The sequence below is a fragment of the Nerophis lumbriciformis genome, linkage group LG20, assembly GCF_033978685.3.
Source record: "Nerophis lumbriciformis linkage group LG20, RoL_Nlum_v2.1, whole genome shotgun sequence".
Taxonomy (NCBI): Eukaryota; Metazoa; Chordata; class Actinopteri; order Syngnathiformes; family Syngnathidae; genus Nerophis; species Nerophis lumbriciformis.
Window position 1 is genome coordinate 9,323,701 of NC_084567.2, and position 15,742 is coordinate 9,339,442.

A 15,742-nucleotide genomic window follows, 5' to 3' on the forward strand; every position below is an offset into this window, starting at 1 on the left:
CCATTCGAAGCTCGGATCGCCCGAGCGGCGCATCGACTGATCCGCGAAACCAGACACAAGTAAAAATGTAATAACACAATTCAGTTTGAAATAAAACACGAAGACTTTTTAAAAAGAACAAACAAAAGTTTTTTATTTGCAGGATGTGAGACGAGACAAAGTCACAAATGTACTACAGTATTGAAAGCAACAATATCACTAGACGTTTTGGGAGTTTTGTCCAAATGTTGGAAAAAATTAAAAATATCACGTTTTTATTAGTATTTTTTTTTTTTACACAGTAGTACACTTGTTTATCACATGAGGATCCTAAAACGGAGAACTAAATAAACATGTCAGACATTTAACGGCTGTTTTCCAAGCTTTATTTATTCTACTGAAGATAACGTAATATCTTACATTTAAAAAAAAAACACGTTCTTTTAGAAAATGTTTAAAATGTAGAAAACATTTTAAAGGCGGGACATCTGAAATGTCTTTCGGTGTATTAGAAATAGTGTTTCGATACTTTGGGCGTGTTTTCATGAACTTGAGGGCTTTTCACATCCCGTGGCGAGCGGCGTGGTTCTCCAGCTCCGATTTGCTTCGGAGGTTTCGTCCGCACAACTCGCAAGGGAACGTCTTCTCCTCGGGAGCAGCGGCGTCCCCCGTCTCTGACGCACCTGCATCGAGAAAGAGGGGTTTTATTAGAGCTGAGGGGTTAACGAGGCAGCCTTTATTTTGAAAACAATATGTATTGATAGTGCTACTCTTGTGTTAAAGGTCCTATATTATTAAAACAATATGTCCATAGCATCGAGAACACCAAATGTGATAAAAACAACCCTAATTTCCATTTTTTAAAGCGTTTTTTTCATCCATGTAACTAGAGATGTCCGATAATGGCTTTTTTGCCGATATCCGATATTCCCCAACTCTTAATTACGGATTCCGATATCAACCGATACCGATATATACAGTCGTGGAATTAACACATTATTATGCCTAATTTTGTTGTGATGCCCCGCTGGATGCATTAAACAATGTAACAAGGTTTTCCAAAATAAATCAACTCCAGTTATGGAAAAAAATGCCAACATGAATCAGAATCAGAATCAGCTTTATTGTCATTACGCAAGGTAACGAGATTGAGGCCATGCCATACAGTGCGATGTGTGCATGCTAGAAAAACAATGTGCACATATATAAAAATATAAAAAATGTAGAAGTGCAATGAATATGGTGTGAAATGAATATATACATGAAAAAAACAAAACAAAAACAGGGTGGTTGGTGGAATGGGTTATTGCACCGAAGAGAAGGCAGTTATGAGGGACAATGGGGCAGTCCGTTCAGGATGGTTATGGCCCTGGGGAAGAAGCTGTTCTTTAGCCTGTTTGTTTTGGTTTTAATGCACCTGTAGCGCTTCCCAGAGGGCAGCAGGTGGAACAGGTCAGAGCCAGGGTGGGTGCTGTCCTTGATGATGGCACTGGCTCTGTTGAGGCAGCGGGAGGTGTAGATGTCCGTCAGAGAGGGGAGAGGGCACTGCCATATTTATTATTGAAGTCACAAAGTGCATTATTTTTTTTATCATGCCTCAAAACAGCAGCTTGGAATTTGGGACATGCTCTCCCTGAGAGAGCATGAGGAGGTTGAGGTGGGCGGGGCGGGGTTGAGGAGGGTGGCGGGGGTTGTATATTGTAGCGTCCCGGAAGAGCTAGTGCTGCAAGGGGTTCTGGGTATTTGTTCTGTTGTGTTTATGTTGTGTTACGGTGCGGATGTTCCCCCGAAATGTGTTTGTCATTCTTGTTTGGTGTGGGTTCACAGTGTGGCGCATATTTGTAACAGTGTTAAAGTTGTTTATACGGCCACCCTCAGTGTGACCTGTATGGGTGTTGACCAAGTATGCATTTGCATTCACTTGTGTGTGTGAAAAGCCGAAGATATGTGATTGGGCCGGCACGCAAAGTTTATTGGCGCTCTGTGCTTCTCCCTACGTCCGTGTACACAGCGGCATTTTAAAAAGTAATACATTTTAGTTTTTGAAACCGATTCCGATCATTTTGAAACCGATACCGATAATTTCCGATATTACATTTTAAAGCATTTATCGGCCGATAATATCGTCAGTCCGATATAATCGGACATCTCTACTAATAACCTTATACAAGTCATTATTAATTCATGAAGGAACTTCTACCAAGCTGAAGCTCTTACCTCCAAAAACTTCTCGGTCCTTACTTTTCGGCCCAAGCGTCTTTCCTGCTCGTTCTTTCTCCTGAAGTTCCTCGAGCTTCCCTCGTCTCGTCTTCTTATCCTCCTCGTCCTGTCCTTCCTTCGGTGCGACGGGGCTCCTTTCCCCCTGCAGGCATCCTTCATTTGCCGTTGCCGTGCGTCCGTAAGAGTCACCCAGCTTCCTTTTGTCGTCTCTGGTGCTTTTCAGCGAGACGTTTTCCCTCAAAGGACTGCAGCCTCCGTCGACTTCCCGCTTGACGTCCTGGAAGATGACCCGACGCACGCTGATGCTTTCCTCCTGCCGCGTGTAGAGCTTTCCGTCCTCATCCAGCTGCAGGATGTGGCGCAGTATGTCCTTTTCCACACGCGCCTCCGTGTTCAGCGTCTTGTCCTGGAGGGACTTCAGGCTCAACTTGCCAGCTTCGTGGCTTTCTTTGGAGCTCCCTTCCGCGTCCTCCTTTCCTTCTTCTTGTATAAAGCTTCCGTGCCCACTTTGGAGGTCAGAATTGTTCTCTGGTTCTTCTGGGTTTGTCCTAGACGACCCACTCTCCTCGTCCTGCATCTTCTTATCTTTACAGATGCTTTTCTCCATCCTCACAACATCCTCACTAGAGTCTCTCTCCTCTGTTGCTTGGTTGGAATCTGTAAAAACATCCTCATTTTCCACGCTGGACCTCTCTTCTTCTTCTTCCTCCTCCTCCTCCTCGTTGGCCTTCATCTCCAGCTGGTCCAAATTGACCTGGCCCACAAGCTCATGGTTCCTGACAACCTGCACAAACAAGAGAGCATCAGCTTAAACTGAGATTCGCTGGGGAAATTGTGCTTGGATGCAAAACAATTCCACATATTTCCAAAAACAACGCTGGTTGATACATCACAGCAAAGCATAGCAAGCCCCAGATACAATGCAAATGCAGCGGACTCAACAAGTGAGCCAAATAAAAAAAATGGGATCACCACTTAAAACTGATCCAATGTGTTAAGTTACCCGTACAAAACAACAAGATAGCTATTGTGTTATAGGCAGGGTTTGTAATATTACTTTTAAAAAGTAATAATTATAGTTACTCGTTACCTTACCAAAAAAAGTACATTGAATTACGGAATTACTCTTTAATAAATAAATAAATTACTAGGGAAAGTAATTTAAAAAAAAAGACTTCAAATAGCTGGCATATGCAGTTGAGAGACGTTTCATGAGAGCAGAGTGTGTGCACGCCTTTAAAGGGTGATGCCTGTTGAATAGAACAGTGTTTTTCAACCTTTTTTGAGCCAAGGCACATTTTTTGCGTTGAAAAAATCCGGAGGCACACCACCAGCAGAAATCATTCAAAAACGAAACTCAGTTGGCAGTAAAAAGTTGTTGTTGTTGGATATGACTTTAAACCATAACCAAGCATGCATCACTATAGCTCTTGTCTCAAAGTAGGTGTACTGTCACCACCTGTCACATCACACCCTGACTTATTTTGAGTTTTTTTGCTGTTTTCCTGTGTGTAGTGTTTTAGTTCTTGTCTTGCCCTCCTATTTTGGTGTTTTTTCCCCTTTTTTTTTGTATTTTCCTGTAGCAGTTTCATGTCTTCCTTTGAGCGATATTTCCCGCATCAACTTTGTTTTAGCAATAAAGAACATTTCAGTTGTTTTTATCCTTCTTTGTGGGGACATTGTTGATTGTCATGTCATGTTCGGATGTACATTGTGGACGCCGCCTTTGCTCCACAGTAAGTCTTTGCTGTCGTCCAGCAATCTGTTTTTGTTTACTTTGAAGCCAGTTCAGTTTTAGTTTCATTCTGCATAGCCATCTCTAACCTTCAATGCCTTTTCTTAGGGGCATTCACCTTTTGTTTATTTTTGGTTTAAGCATTAGACACCTTTTTACCTGCACGCTTTCCCCGCTATTTCCGACATCTACAAAGCAATTAGCTACCTGCTGCCACCTACTGATATGGAAGAGTATTACACGGTTACTCTGCCGAGCTCTAGACAGCACCGACACTCAACAACAACACATCATTTGCAGACTATAATTACTGGTTTGCAAAAAATATTTTTAACCCCAATAGGTGAAATTAGATAATCTCCCACGGCACACCAGACTATCTCACGGCACACTAGTGTGCTGCGGCACAGTGGTTGAAAAACACCGGAATAGAATATGGCTTTATGTTTGTTTCTACATGAAAAAAATGAAATTTGTCTTTGACACGGCTTCGATCACAAAATTTAAAATGTACACACAGTAATTGGTATATATCTTACTGATAGGATGCAGTGCGTTTCCCATAATAATGTGACCTCAGAGTATGTTAAGGTAACGTGTGGAGTTCCACAGGGTTCGGTTCTTGGCCCTGCACTCTTCAGCATCGACACGACATCATACGCAAATACGGTGTTAGCTTTCACTGTTATGCTGATGACACCCAACTCTACATGCCCCTAAAGTTGGAGCTAAACACGAAGATATAGAGCTGTATTACCAAAGTTATATTGTATATATATTAGTGGCAATGTTCCCTCTAATTTTTCATGTGTGTGAGCAAACGTAAAAACTCCCTGAGCATTCAGTGGAGCCCATGTGAGCAACATCAGATGTGCACACTGTGGCTACACCAGCAGCACACCTGTCCCAAACCTGACTAAATAACAAGTTCAATCTTCATCCATCCATCCATTTTCTACCGCTTGCCCCTTTCGGGGTCGCGTGGGGTGCTGGAACCTATCTCAGCTGCATTCGGGCGGAAGGCGGGGTACACCCTGGACAAGTCCCCACCTCATCGCAGGGCCAACACAGATAGACAGACAACATTCTCTTATTATTATAATCAAATGACAGCAGTCATTTCCATGAGGTTATTTTCTAATATAAGTGTTTAGGACCACTTACAATGACAATAACAAAAAATATTGTTTTTCATGAACTGTGTACTTGTATTGTTTGTCTGGGTGGAGGTCCTGCTTTGGATATAATTTGTACCCCTTTCAGACATTGCATTTAGTTCCCATTAAAACATTCACATGTTGCACAATGAGATGTAAGCAGGGGATCATGTGTACATTCCTGCAACTTCCTGTTTGTAAAAAATATATTTTTATTAGTATTTATTTAATATACTAACAGCATTTCATGATTAATATTTATAAATTAAGATTCCAAATAAATGACACGAGAATAAGCACACATTTAATTGGTAAATCATAGTGTAACGACCTGGAATGACACTTTTTGTGTGGTGTTGGAGTTGTCCGACTTTTTGTGTGGCTGTAAACGCATCACTGGCTCAGTGCCATATGTGCATGTGTTGGCGCAAGTGAGAAAGAGCGAGCGGCTGCTGTTGATATAACAAAGTTGCTTTTGGTCTGGTTTGTACTGCAGAAAATGACCAGTTTTGCTAGATATCATAATGTTTTGGTGATGTATTTATGGCCGACAATAAAACATTTTGTTCAATAAAGTGATGGATGGAATTCATGTCCTCAAAGCGTCTCGACAGATGTTACAATATTTGAACAATGATGACGAAAACTGTTTTCTGTCGTGTCTGCGTGTCGAAAATTGTTATGCGCTTATTTTTTTAATTTGATTTTGTGCGTGGCATAATAATAATAATAATAATAATACCTGGGATTTATATAGCGCTTTTCTAAGTACCGTATTTTCCGCACTATTAGCCGCACCTAAAAACCACAAATTTACTCAAAAGCTGACAGTGCGGCTTTTAACCCGGTGCGCTTTATATATGGATAAATATTAAGATTCATTTTCATAAAGTTTCGGTCTCGCAACTTCGGTAAACAGCCGCCATCTTTTTTCCCGGTAGAACAGGAAGCGCTTCTTCTTCTACGCAAGCAACCGCCAAGGTAAGCACCCGCCCCCATAGAACAGGAAGCGCTTCTTCTTCTACTGTAAGCAACCACCCGCCCGCGTAGAAGAAGAAAAAGCGCGCGGATATCACCGTACGTTTCATTTCCTTTGTGTGTTTACATCTGTAAAGACCACAAAATGGCTCCTACTAAGCGTCAGGGATCCGGTTCATGAAAAGACGCAATCTCTCCATCCGCACACGGATTACTATTTCACAGCAACTGATATTCCTGTGAACCGCACTGTGGAACGGGAGCACGTACGGTGAATATTCGCACCACAGGGAATGAGAAGTCATCCTTCACTGTGGTTCTAGCTTGCCATGCTAATGGCCAGAAACTTCCACCCATGGTGATATTCAAAAGGAAGACCTTGCCAAAAGAGACCTTTCCAGCCGGCGTCATCATAAAAGCTAACTCGAAGGGATGGATGAAGAAAAGATGAGCGAGTGGTTAAGGTAAGTTTAAGTTTACGCGAAGAGGCCGGGTGGCTTTTTTCACGCAGCTCTGTCCATGTTGATATACGTATGTTTGTGATTGCACATTTGCGTACATTTTGGGAGTGAACAGAGTTGTTAGAACGCTGGTTTTTAATATATTATTAAAGTTTGACTGACCTATCTGACTGTTTTTTTGACATTCCTTTAGCGCAGTTAGATGCGGCTTACAACACCGGGCGGCTTATAGGTGGACAAAGTTTTGAAATATGCTGTTCATTGAAGGCGCGGCTTTTAACCCAGGGCGCCTTATGGTGCGGAAAATACGGTACCCAAAGTCGCTTTACATGCGCACGGCATAGATTTGCCGTGCGCAGAGGACGCTTGAGCAGTGTGCAATTGCACAGGCGCGCACCTTAGAGGGAACGTTGATTAGTGGGTCATTGAAGTAGTGTTTATTTTACTCATTTTTAATTGAATAATAGGAACTTTGTAAATAGGTTGGGAGGTGCACGTCTTTGACACAAAGAAAAAGGGTCATCTTATATTCGGGTCAATACAATATACGCCATACAATTAAAAAATGTATGCAAAAAGTGATCTGATATTTGAACATGATGAAAATAAAACTAACAAATCCAAAGTACCCGGACCCCACACTACTCACTTGATGCTTACTGCACAGGTGGGCCTCCAAGTTGCTCAGCTTCGAGCAGTCGAAGTAACACAGGCGACACCTGTAGGGCTTGACGTTGTCGTGCTTGGCCACGTGCGAGCGCAGGTTTTCGCCGGTGGCGCTCGTGTACGTGCACTTGTGACAGCGAAAGACGACGCCATGGAGGTAGCGCGAAAGCCTCGGGCGCCGCACCTCCATGGGGACGACGCGTTCCTCTGCGGAAAGTGCAAGATACATTTTCAAAAAATGAAGAGCAGGGATCCGAGAGATGTTGTAAACGGGTGCGGAAGGTCACGTACCACGATGCAACAGGACGTGGTCGATCATGTTGTTCTTGCTCTTGGTCTGGTAGAGGCAGAATGGGCAGCGGACACTGTCGTGGGAAGGAGGTTCTTTTTGGACGGTGGAATGATCCATCTCCATGTGCATCTTCAGGGTTTTCCTATTAGGACACAGAGAGGCGAAAAGTCGTCCTTAAATTGTCAAGCAAATGTACTTATATCTAAAGCATTAGGAGAAGCTTCCTTCTGACAGGCTGATCCCCTGCAGCAATGCTGGCAGCACTCCATCCAGCCATCCATCCATTTCCTACCGCTTGTCCCTCTCGTGTCTATTTTCCATACACATGACGCTAAGCGTGGGCACTCAACTTCTTTTATAGACCTCAAAAAAATAAATCATCAAATTATATCAAAGCGGTGGGAAAAACATCAGTGTAAGATGTTTTAATGTGTGCTTACGGACTTTTATGTTTTTTAATCCAACTCTTTTTATTGACATTTTCATATAGACAGAAAAAACCCAAACCACCCTCCCACCCCACTCAGGTCAAACCAACAAGGGACATATGGCACAAACATACAACAAGTAAGACGACAAAAACAGACACATTCACACACACACACCCATACGAGGCCAGAGACAGACAGAGGCTGAAAGGAGAGAGAAAAAGCGAAAAAAAAAAATAAAAAAAAATAAAAGGGAGCTTATTCCTCATCTGCATCTGGGCATAAGTCAAGAGAGTTGACATACAGCAAGAAAGGACTCCATGAGCTTTGAAATGCTTGAGCAGAGCCTTTTAGCAAAAACCTACGTTTTTCCAGTTTTAGATCTAATCCAACGGCCGTGTAATGGGGGGCGAGCCAGCTTCCAATTAAACAAGATCAATCGCCTGGCCAGCAAGGTCGTAAAAGCAACAGCGCGTTTTAGTGACACCGGGCACATGGTATCAGGGCATATTCCGAAAATAGCCGATAATGGGGGACGTTTATGTTTTTTAAGTGGGCAGGAGAAGTTAAAGATGGGTACCTTTCACATTTGCACTGCTCTGGTACTCAATGGTATCAATTTTTGTTACTTTTATGTGTGTGTTCATATGTTAATAGTTTTATGATAAAATACATATATTTTTTTATTTAACATTTAAGTTAGCTACTGTATTTTTCGGAGTATAAGTCGCACCTGAGTTTAAGTCGCACCTGCCGAAAATGCATAATAAAGAAGAAAAAAAACATATAAGTCGCACTGGAGCCCGGCCAAAGTATGAAAAAAACTGCGACTTATAGTCCGAAAAATACGGTAATTATGACAACTGTGCTGTCCAGTTTCTTATATCTTGTTTTCTTAAAACTCCTGGGTCTCATTTGCAAGTTTTACATACCGTATTTTTCGGAGTATAAGTCGCTCCGGAGTATAAGTCGCACCGGCCGAAAATGCATAATAAAGAAGGAAAAAAACATATATAAGTCGCACGAGAATATGAGTCGCACTTTTTGGGGAAATTTATTTGATAAAAGCCAACACCAAGAATAGACATTTGAAAGGCAATTTAAAATAAATAAAGAATAGTGAACAACAGGCTGAATAAGTGTACGTTATATGAGGCATAAATAACCAACTGAGAACGTGCCTGGTATGTTAACGTAACATATTATGGTAAGAGTCATTCTAATAACTATAACATATAGAACATGCTATACGTTTACCAAACAATCTGTCACTCCTAATCGCTAAATCCCATGAAATCTTATACGTCTAGTCTCTTACGTGAATGAGCTAAATAATATTATTTGATATTTTACGGTAATGTGTTAATAATTTCACACATAAGTCGCTCCTGAGTATAAGTCGCACCCCCGGCCAAACTATGAAAAAAACTGCGACTTATAGTCCGAAAAGTACGGTAGTAGATTTTGCATGCAGTTGCCATTCCATGCTGTTAGATGCCAGGGGAAGAGTCGTGTATAGAGTAAGGGCAACTAAACGAGAGGTGCCTTGTTTGGTACCTCAGGCGGGTGCAGCTGTGCCCGGAAGCATGCAATTGAGTCGCTCTGACGTTAAGTTTTCCTGATTAAATAAACCAAAATAACAAGTCTAAATATAGTTCTAAATATACTCATACTTGCCAACCTTGAGACCTCCGATTTCGGGAGGTGGGGTTGGGGGGCGTGGTTGGGGGCGTGGTTAAGAGGGGAGGAGTATATTTACAGCTAGAATTCACCAACTGGAGTATTTCATATATATATATATATATATATGAAATACTTGACTTTCAGTGAATTCTAGCTATATATATATTTATTTATTTTATACTTGAATTTCAGTGTTCATTTATTTACATATATACACACACATAACACTCATCTACTCATTGTTGTACTTGAAAGTACAATGCAATACAATTCCGGGGCAATGGCACCTATCAAATACACAGTAATGAAAACACAGTTGTTCTACTAACTGTACTGTGTGTTATGAGAGTAGAGTATGTGTGTGTGTGTGGCCCTTTAATAGGTGACAGCATGTGAGGTGAGTGGCGTCAGTGAGTGTGTGGGCGAGAGAAGAGAGGCAGCAATCAATAAAGCAAGATTTGCAACTAATCGCTGGACTCATCATTCACCCTAATGTCGTCCGCTGTGGAGACCCACTGCCGGGTAAGGTGAAGGGTGTTGCCCCGAGCATACATCGGCCCTGGAGAAGTGTCTCCCCTGCGCTCTTCGACTACGGTCTCGTTCTTCTGCTTCGTCTCCTTGTGTGCGCACACTGGACTCAGGTCCGCATGGAGCTGGAGGGGGCGTGGCCTCCAGCTCCGGCTGAATTCCGGGAGATTTTCGGGAGAAAATTTCTTCCGGGAGGTTTTCGGGAGAGGCGCTGAATTTCGGGAGTCTCCCGGAAAATCCGGGAGGGTTGGCAAGTATGAATATACTACAGCTCATACTGTAACGCATTATTTTCGGGTCTCCCTATGTCTAGCATTAAAAGATTACAGCTGGTACAAAATGCGGCTGCTAGACTCTTGACAAGAACAAGAAAGTTTGATCATATTACGCCTATACTGGCTCACCTGCACTGGCTTCCTGTGCACTTAAGATGCGACTTTAAGGTTTTACTACTTACGTATAAAATACTACACGGTCTAGCTCCAGCCTATCTTGCCGATTGTATTGTACCATATGTCCCGGCAAGAAACCTGCGTTCAAAGAACTCCGGCTTATTAGTGATTCCCAGAGCCCATAAAAAGTCTGCGGGCTACAGAGCGTTTTCCATTCGGGCTCCAGTACTATGGAATGCCCTTCCGATAACAGTTAGAGATGCTACCTCAGTAGAAGCATTTAAGTCCCATCTTAAAACTCATTTGTATAATCTAGCCTTTAAATAGACCCCCGTTTTTAGACCAGTTGATCTGCTGTTTCTTTTCTTTTCTCCTCTGCCTCCTCGCCGGGTTATTCCGGTTCCGGTGACCATGGATGAAGCGCTGGCTGTCCAGAGTTGGGACCCGGGGTGGACCGCTCGCCTGTGCACCGGTTGGGGACATCTCTGTGCTGCTGACCCGTCTCCGCTCGGGATGGTTTCCTGCTGGTCTCCTGCTGGCCCCACTATGGACTGGACTCTCACTACTAAGTTAGATCCACTAAGGGCTGTTCTTTGACAATATTATGTCACTCGACATCCATTGCTTTCGGTCTCCCCTAGAGAGGGGGGGTTACCCACATATGCGGTTTCTCATAGTCATTCACATCGACGTCCCTTATGTGGGCTCTGTACCGAGGATGTCGTTGTGGCTTGTACAGCCCTTTGAGACTTTTGTGATTTAGGGCTATATAAATAAACATTGATTGATTGATTGATTGATTTTATTTTGTCAAAGTATAATTCTGGGGAATTTTTGCGGCCGTAATTGATGCACTCCTCCGCTGCATTAATGCAGTGCTTAGTGACTAGCGGCTCTCTAACATGCTCCCACCTGGCGAAAATACACAACCAAATATATACGTATTACCCTTATTTTGCCAAAATCCTTATTAGCTTTGGACCAACAATTACGGCGAAATTATGACTTTTGCGTTAAGTATGTCAACTGTGGTGTCTGCCTCCAATGTATTGTTTGTAATCACTGTGCTATATATGCCTGTGCTTTTACTTTTGTGATTATTTTTTTGTTTTGCTATGGCGAGTCATGGCTTCCTAATTTCATTACCGGTATCACCATATTAACTTGAATACTGAACAAATGCTATGTTTTACTGCAATACTTATTAGTTTGGATTGGAGTATTGGTGACACATGCAGAAAATATACAATTTTGTCAGGCAAAGTGTATTAATTGACTATTACTGAGAATTAGATATACCATGTTTCCCATGTGTATGTACAAGAAACTGTTATTGGACCTCCAACCTTCACTTTCCATACATTTCTTCTTTTTGGGTTGTGGGGAAGCGTATGCAATTGGTTCCCACATTTTTTTGCGAGAGGCGGATCCCCATGCCACACAACTCTTTAATTAAAAAAAATGTATAATGAGGAAGTGCAGTGTCGCCTAGCTGCGTAACATGGTACCCTGTAGTCAGGTGACTGCCTTCTGACCAATCATTAAGGAGATCGCTTGAAACCGAGTTGTCCATACTCTTTTCTATACACGACACTGGGCTACGGTGTGTTGCCTTAGCCAGGAAGTAGCCAGCTATTTGATTGCAATATGCGTTTTAGTTGCAGTTTTCATGACCAAATTTTGAGGTGTTTAAAGGGGAACATTATCACAATTTCAGAAGGGTTAAAACCATTAAAAATCAGTTCCCAGTGGCTTATTTTATTTTTCGAAGTTTTTTTCAAAATTTTACCCATCACGCAATATCCCTAAAAAAGCTTCAAAGTGCCTGATTTTAACCATCGTTATATACACCCGTCCATTTTCCTGTGACGTCACATAGTGATGCCAACACAAACAAACATGGCGCATAGAACAGCAAGCTATAGCGACATTAGCTCGGATTCAAACTCGGATTTCAGCGGCTTAAGCGATTCAACAGATTACGCATGTATTGAAACGGATGGTTGTAGTGTGGAGGCAGGTAGCGAAAACGAAATTGAAGAAGAAACTGAAGCTATTGAGTCATATCGGTTTGAACCGTTTGCAAGCGAAACCGACGAAAACGACACGACAGCCAGCGACACGGGAGAAAGCGAGGACGAATTCGGCGATCGCTTTCTAACCAACGATTGGTATGTGTTTGTTTGGCATTAAAGGAAACTAACAACTATGAACTAGGTTTACAGCATATGAAATACATTTGGCAACAACATGCACTTTGAGAGTGCAGACAGCCCAATTTTCATCAATTAATATATTCTGTAGACATACCCTCATCGGCTCTCTTTTCCTGAAAGCTGATCTGTCCAGTCCAGTTGGAAATGCATCTGCTTTGAGTGTCGCAGGATATCCACACATTCTTGCCATCTCTGTCGTAGCATAGCTTTCGTCGGTAAAGTGTGCGGAACAAACGTCCAATTTCTTGCCACATTCGCATCTTTGTGCCACTGGTGCAACTTGAATCCGTCCCTGTTCGTGTTGTTACACCCTCCGACAACACACCGACGAGGCATGATGTCTCCAAGGTACGGAAAACAGTCGAAAAAAACGGAAAATAACAGAGCTGATTTGACGCGGTGTTTGTAATGTGTTTGAGAAAATGGCGGATTGCTTCCCGATGTGACGTCACGTTGTGACGTCATCGCTCCGAGAGAGAATAAAAGAAAGGCGTTTAATTCGCCAAAATTCACTCATTTAGAGTTCGGAAATCGGTAAAAAAAAAAAAGGTATTTTTTCTGCAACATCAAGGTATATTTTGACGCTTACATAGGTCTGGTGATAATGTTCCCCTTTAAATCACCATGTAAAATCACTAATGGCAAATTTATTGTAAAATACAGGCCAAAAGTTTGGACACACCTTCTAATTCAATGGTTTTCTTTATTTTCATGACTATTTACATCGTAGATTGTCACTGAAGGCATTAAAACTATGAATGAACACATGTGGAGTTATGTACTTAACAAAAAAAGGTGAAATAACTGAAAACATGTTTTATATTCTAGTTTCTTCAAAATAGCCACCCTTTGCTCTGATTACTGTTTTGCACAATCTTGGCATTCTCTCCATGAGATTCAAAAGGTAGTCACCTGAAAGGGTTTTCACTTCACAGGTGTCATAGTTTTGATGCCTTCAGTGACAATCTACGAGGCAAATAGTCATGAAAATAGAGAAAAACGCATAGAAATGAGAAGGTGTGTCCAAACTTTTGGCCTGTACTGTACATTGAGCTAGCACATTTTGAAGCAGTGGAGCCTTACTGTACTTTCGAGCGTTTTCTATCAGGCATACTTCCTTTGTTGGCATAAAGAAATGCAACATTAAAGGGTTTAAAGGCCTACTGAAACCCACTACTACCGACCACGCAGTCTGATAGTTTATATATCAATGATGAAATCTTAACATTGCAACACATGCTAATACGGCCGGGTTAGCTTACTAAAGTGCAATTTTAAATTTCGCGCGAAATATCCTGCTGAAAACGTCTCGGTATGATGATGCCTGCGTGTGACGTCACGGGTTGTAGAGGACATTTTGGGACAGCATGGTGGCCAGCTATTAAGTCGTCTTGTTTTCATCGCAAAATTCCACAGTATTCTGGACATCTGTGTTGGTGAATCTTTTGCAATTTGTTCAATGAACAATGGAGACAGCAAAGAAGAAAGCTGTAGGTGGATAGCGGTGTATTGCGGCCGGATGCAGCAACACAAACACAGCCGGTGTTTCATTGTTTACATTCCCGGAAGATGACAGTCAAGCTTTACCATTGGCCTGTGGAGAACTGGGACAACAGAGACTCTTACCAGGAGGACTTTGAGTTGGATGCACAGACGCGGTACCGTGAGTACGCATGCAGCTTCCAAACATTTGATCGCTTGCCCGTACGTGCGTGCCGCCATGTGCACGTCACGTACGTAACTTTGGGGACTTTGAGGAAATATATGTGCTGTATGAACTTTGGGGAGGTGAACGGTACTTTGGGCTGTGGGATTGAGTGTGTTGTGCAGGTGTTTGAGTTGTATTGGCGGGTTATATGGACGGGAGGGGGGAGGTGTTTGTTATGCGGGATTAATTTGTGGCATATTAAATATAAGCCTGGTTGTGTTGTGGCTAATAGAGTATATATATGTCTTGTGTTTATTTACTGTTTTAGTCATTCCCAGCTGAATATCAGGTCCCACTCGCCTCTCACAGCATCTTCCCTATCTGAATCGCTCCCACTGCCCTCTAGTCACTTTTCTCATCCACGAATCTTTCATCCTCGCTCAAATTAATGGGGGAATCGTCGCTTTCTCGGTCCGAATCGCTCTCGCTGCTGGTGGCCATGATTGTAAACAATGTGCAGATGTGAGGAACTCCACAACCTGTGACGTCACGCTACTCGTCTGCTACTTCCGGTACAGGCAAGGCTTATTTATAAGAGACCAAAAGTTGCAAACTTTATCGTCGATGTTCTCTACTAACTCCTTTCAGCAAAAATATGGCAATATCGCGAAATGATCAAGTATGACACATAGAATGGACCTGCTATCCCCGTTTAAATAAGAAAATCGCATTTCAGTAGGCCTTTAAACCAGTGCTATGACGTCACAGGTAAAATCCAAACATGGTACCATTTGATTTTACGGGTAGTAGCAACGGAATTCGGACGCTACCTATAAAAGTACCAAATTCGGTACCCACTCATAGGAGTAAGAGGAACATGGCTTTGGACACCATCAGACCTAAACACCAATGTCTGACCTTAAGCCGGTGAAGAAGTCGCAGTCCGTGCACCGGAACAACTTCCTGCCGTGGCGACTCATGTAGTGTCGCCGCAGGCTGGCCAAGCCCTCGGAAATGAAGCCGCAGTACTCGCAGTGAAACGGGCCGCTGTCGCTCAACCTGGTGGCCTGCATGTTGGCTTCGGTCGAGGCTCCGTTTTGCGCCATCAGGCTGAAGTGGCTCAGCTGGCGCTGCACCTCCGGGGGCTCCTGGTACCAGTCTGTAGAACAGATACACATGCATTGGTTAAGATTATGTAATAACAGCGTGACATTAACATTATGGCGGACTTGCCTTTAGTCCGCCCTTCATTTTTTGGTGGGAATTGGTCGCATGAAGGTAGGCGATCCTTTTCGGTGCTGGGACTCTCCTCCTGGTTGTCGGTGTCAGTAGTCTCTATGATGACATCTGGACACCCGG

At 42.7% G+C, this 15,742-nt stretch overlaps 1 protein-coding gene across 3 annotated transcripts in view; it reads right to left on the bottom strand.

The window, feature by feature from the left end:
• Nucleotides 1-246: 246 nt before the first annotated feature.
• The window catches only part of LOC133619401 (zinc finger protein 462-like), a 39,812-nt gene continuing 24,316 nt past the window's right edge, over nt 247-15,742 (bottom strand). For all 3 annotated transcript variants that reach the window (XM_061980394.1, XM_061980395.1, XM_061980393.1), the window contains 6 exons: nt 15,617-15,730; nt 15,302-15,542; nt 7,488-7,630; nt 7,180-7,403; nt 2,197-2,983; nt 247-662 (listed from right to left, as the gene is read on the bottom strand). In XM_061980394.1, the coding sequence (XP_061836378.1) occupies nt 541-662; nt 2,197-2,983; nt 7,180-7,403; nt 7,488-7,630; nt 15,302-15,542; nt 15,617-15,730 (1,631 nt within the window). In that variant the 3' untranslated portion in view covers nt 247-540. The remainder of the gene's footprint in view (nt 663-2,196; nt 2,984-7,179; nt 7,404-7,487; nt 7,631-15,301; nt 15,543-15,616; nt 15,731-15,742) is intronic.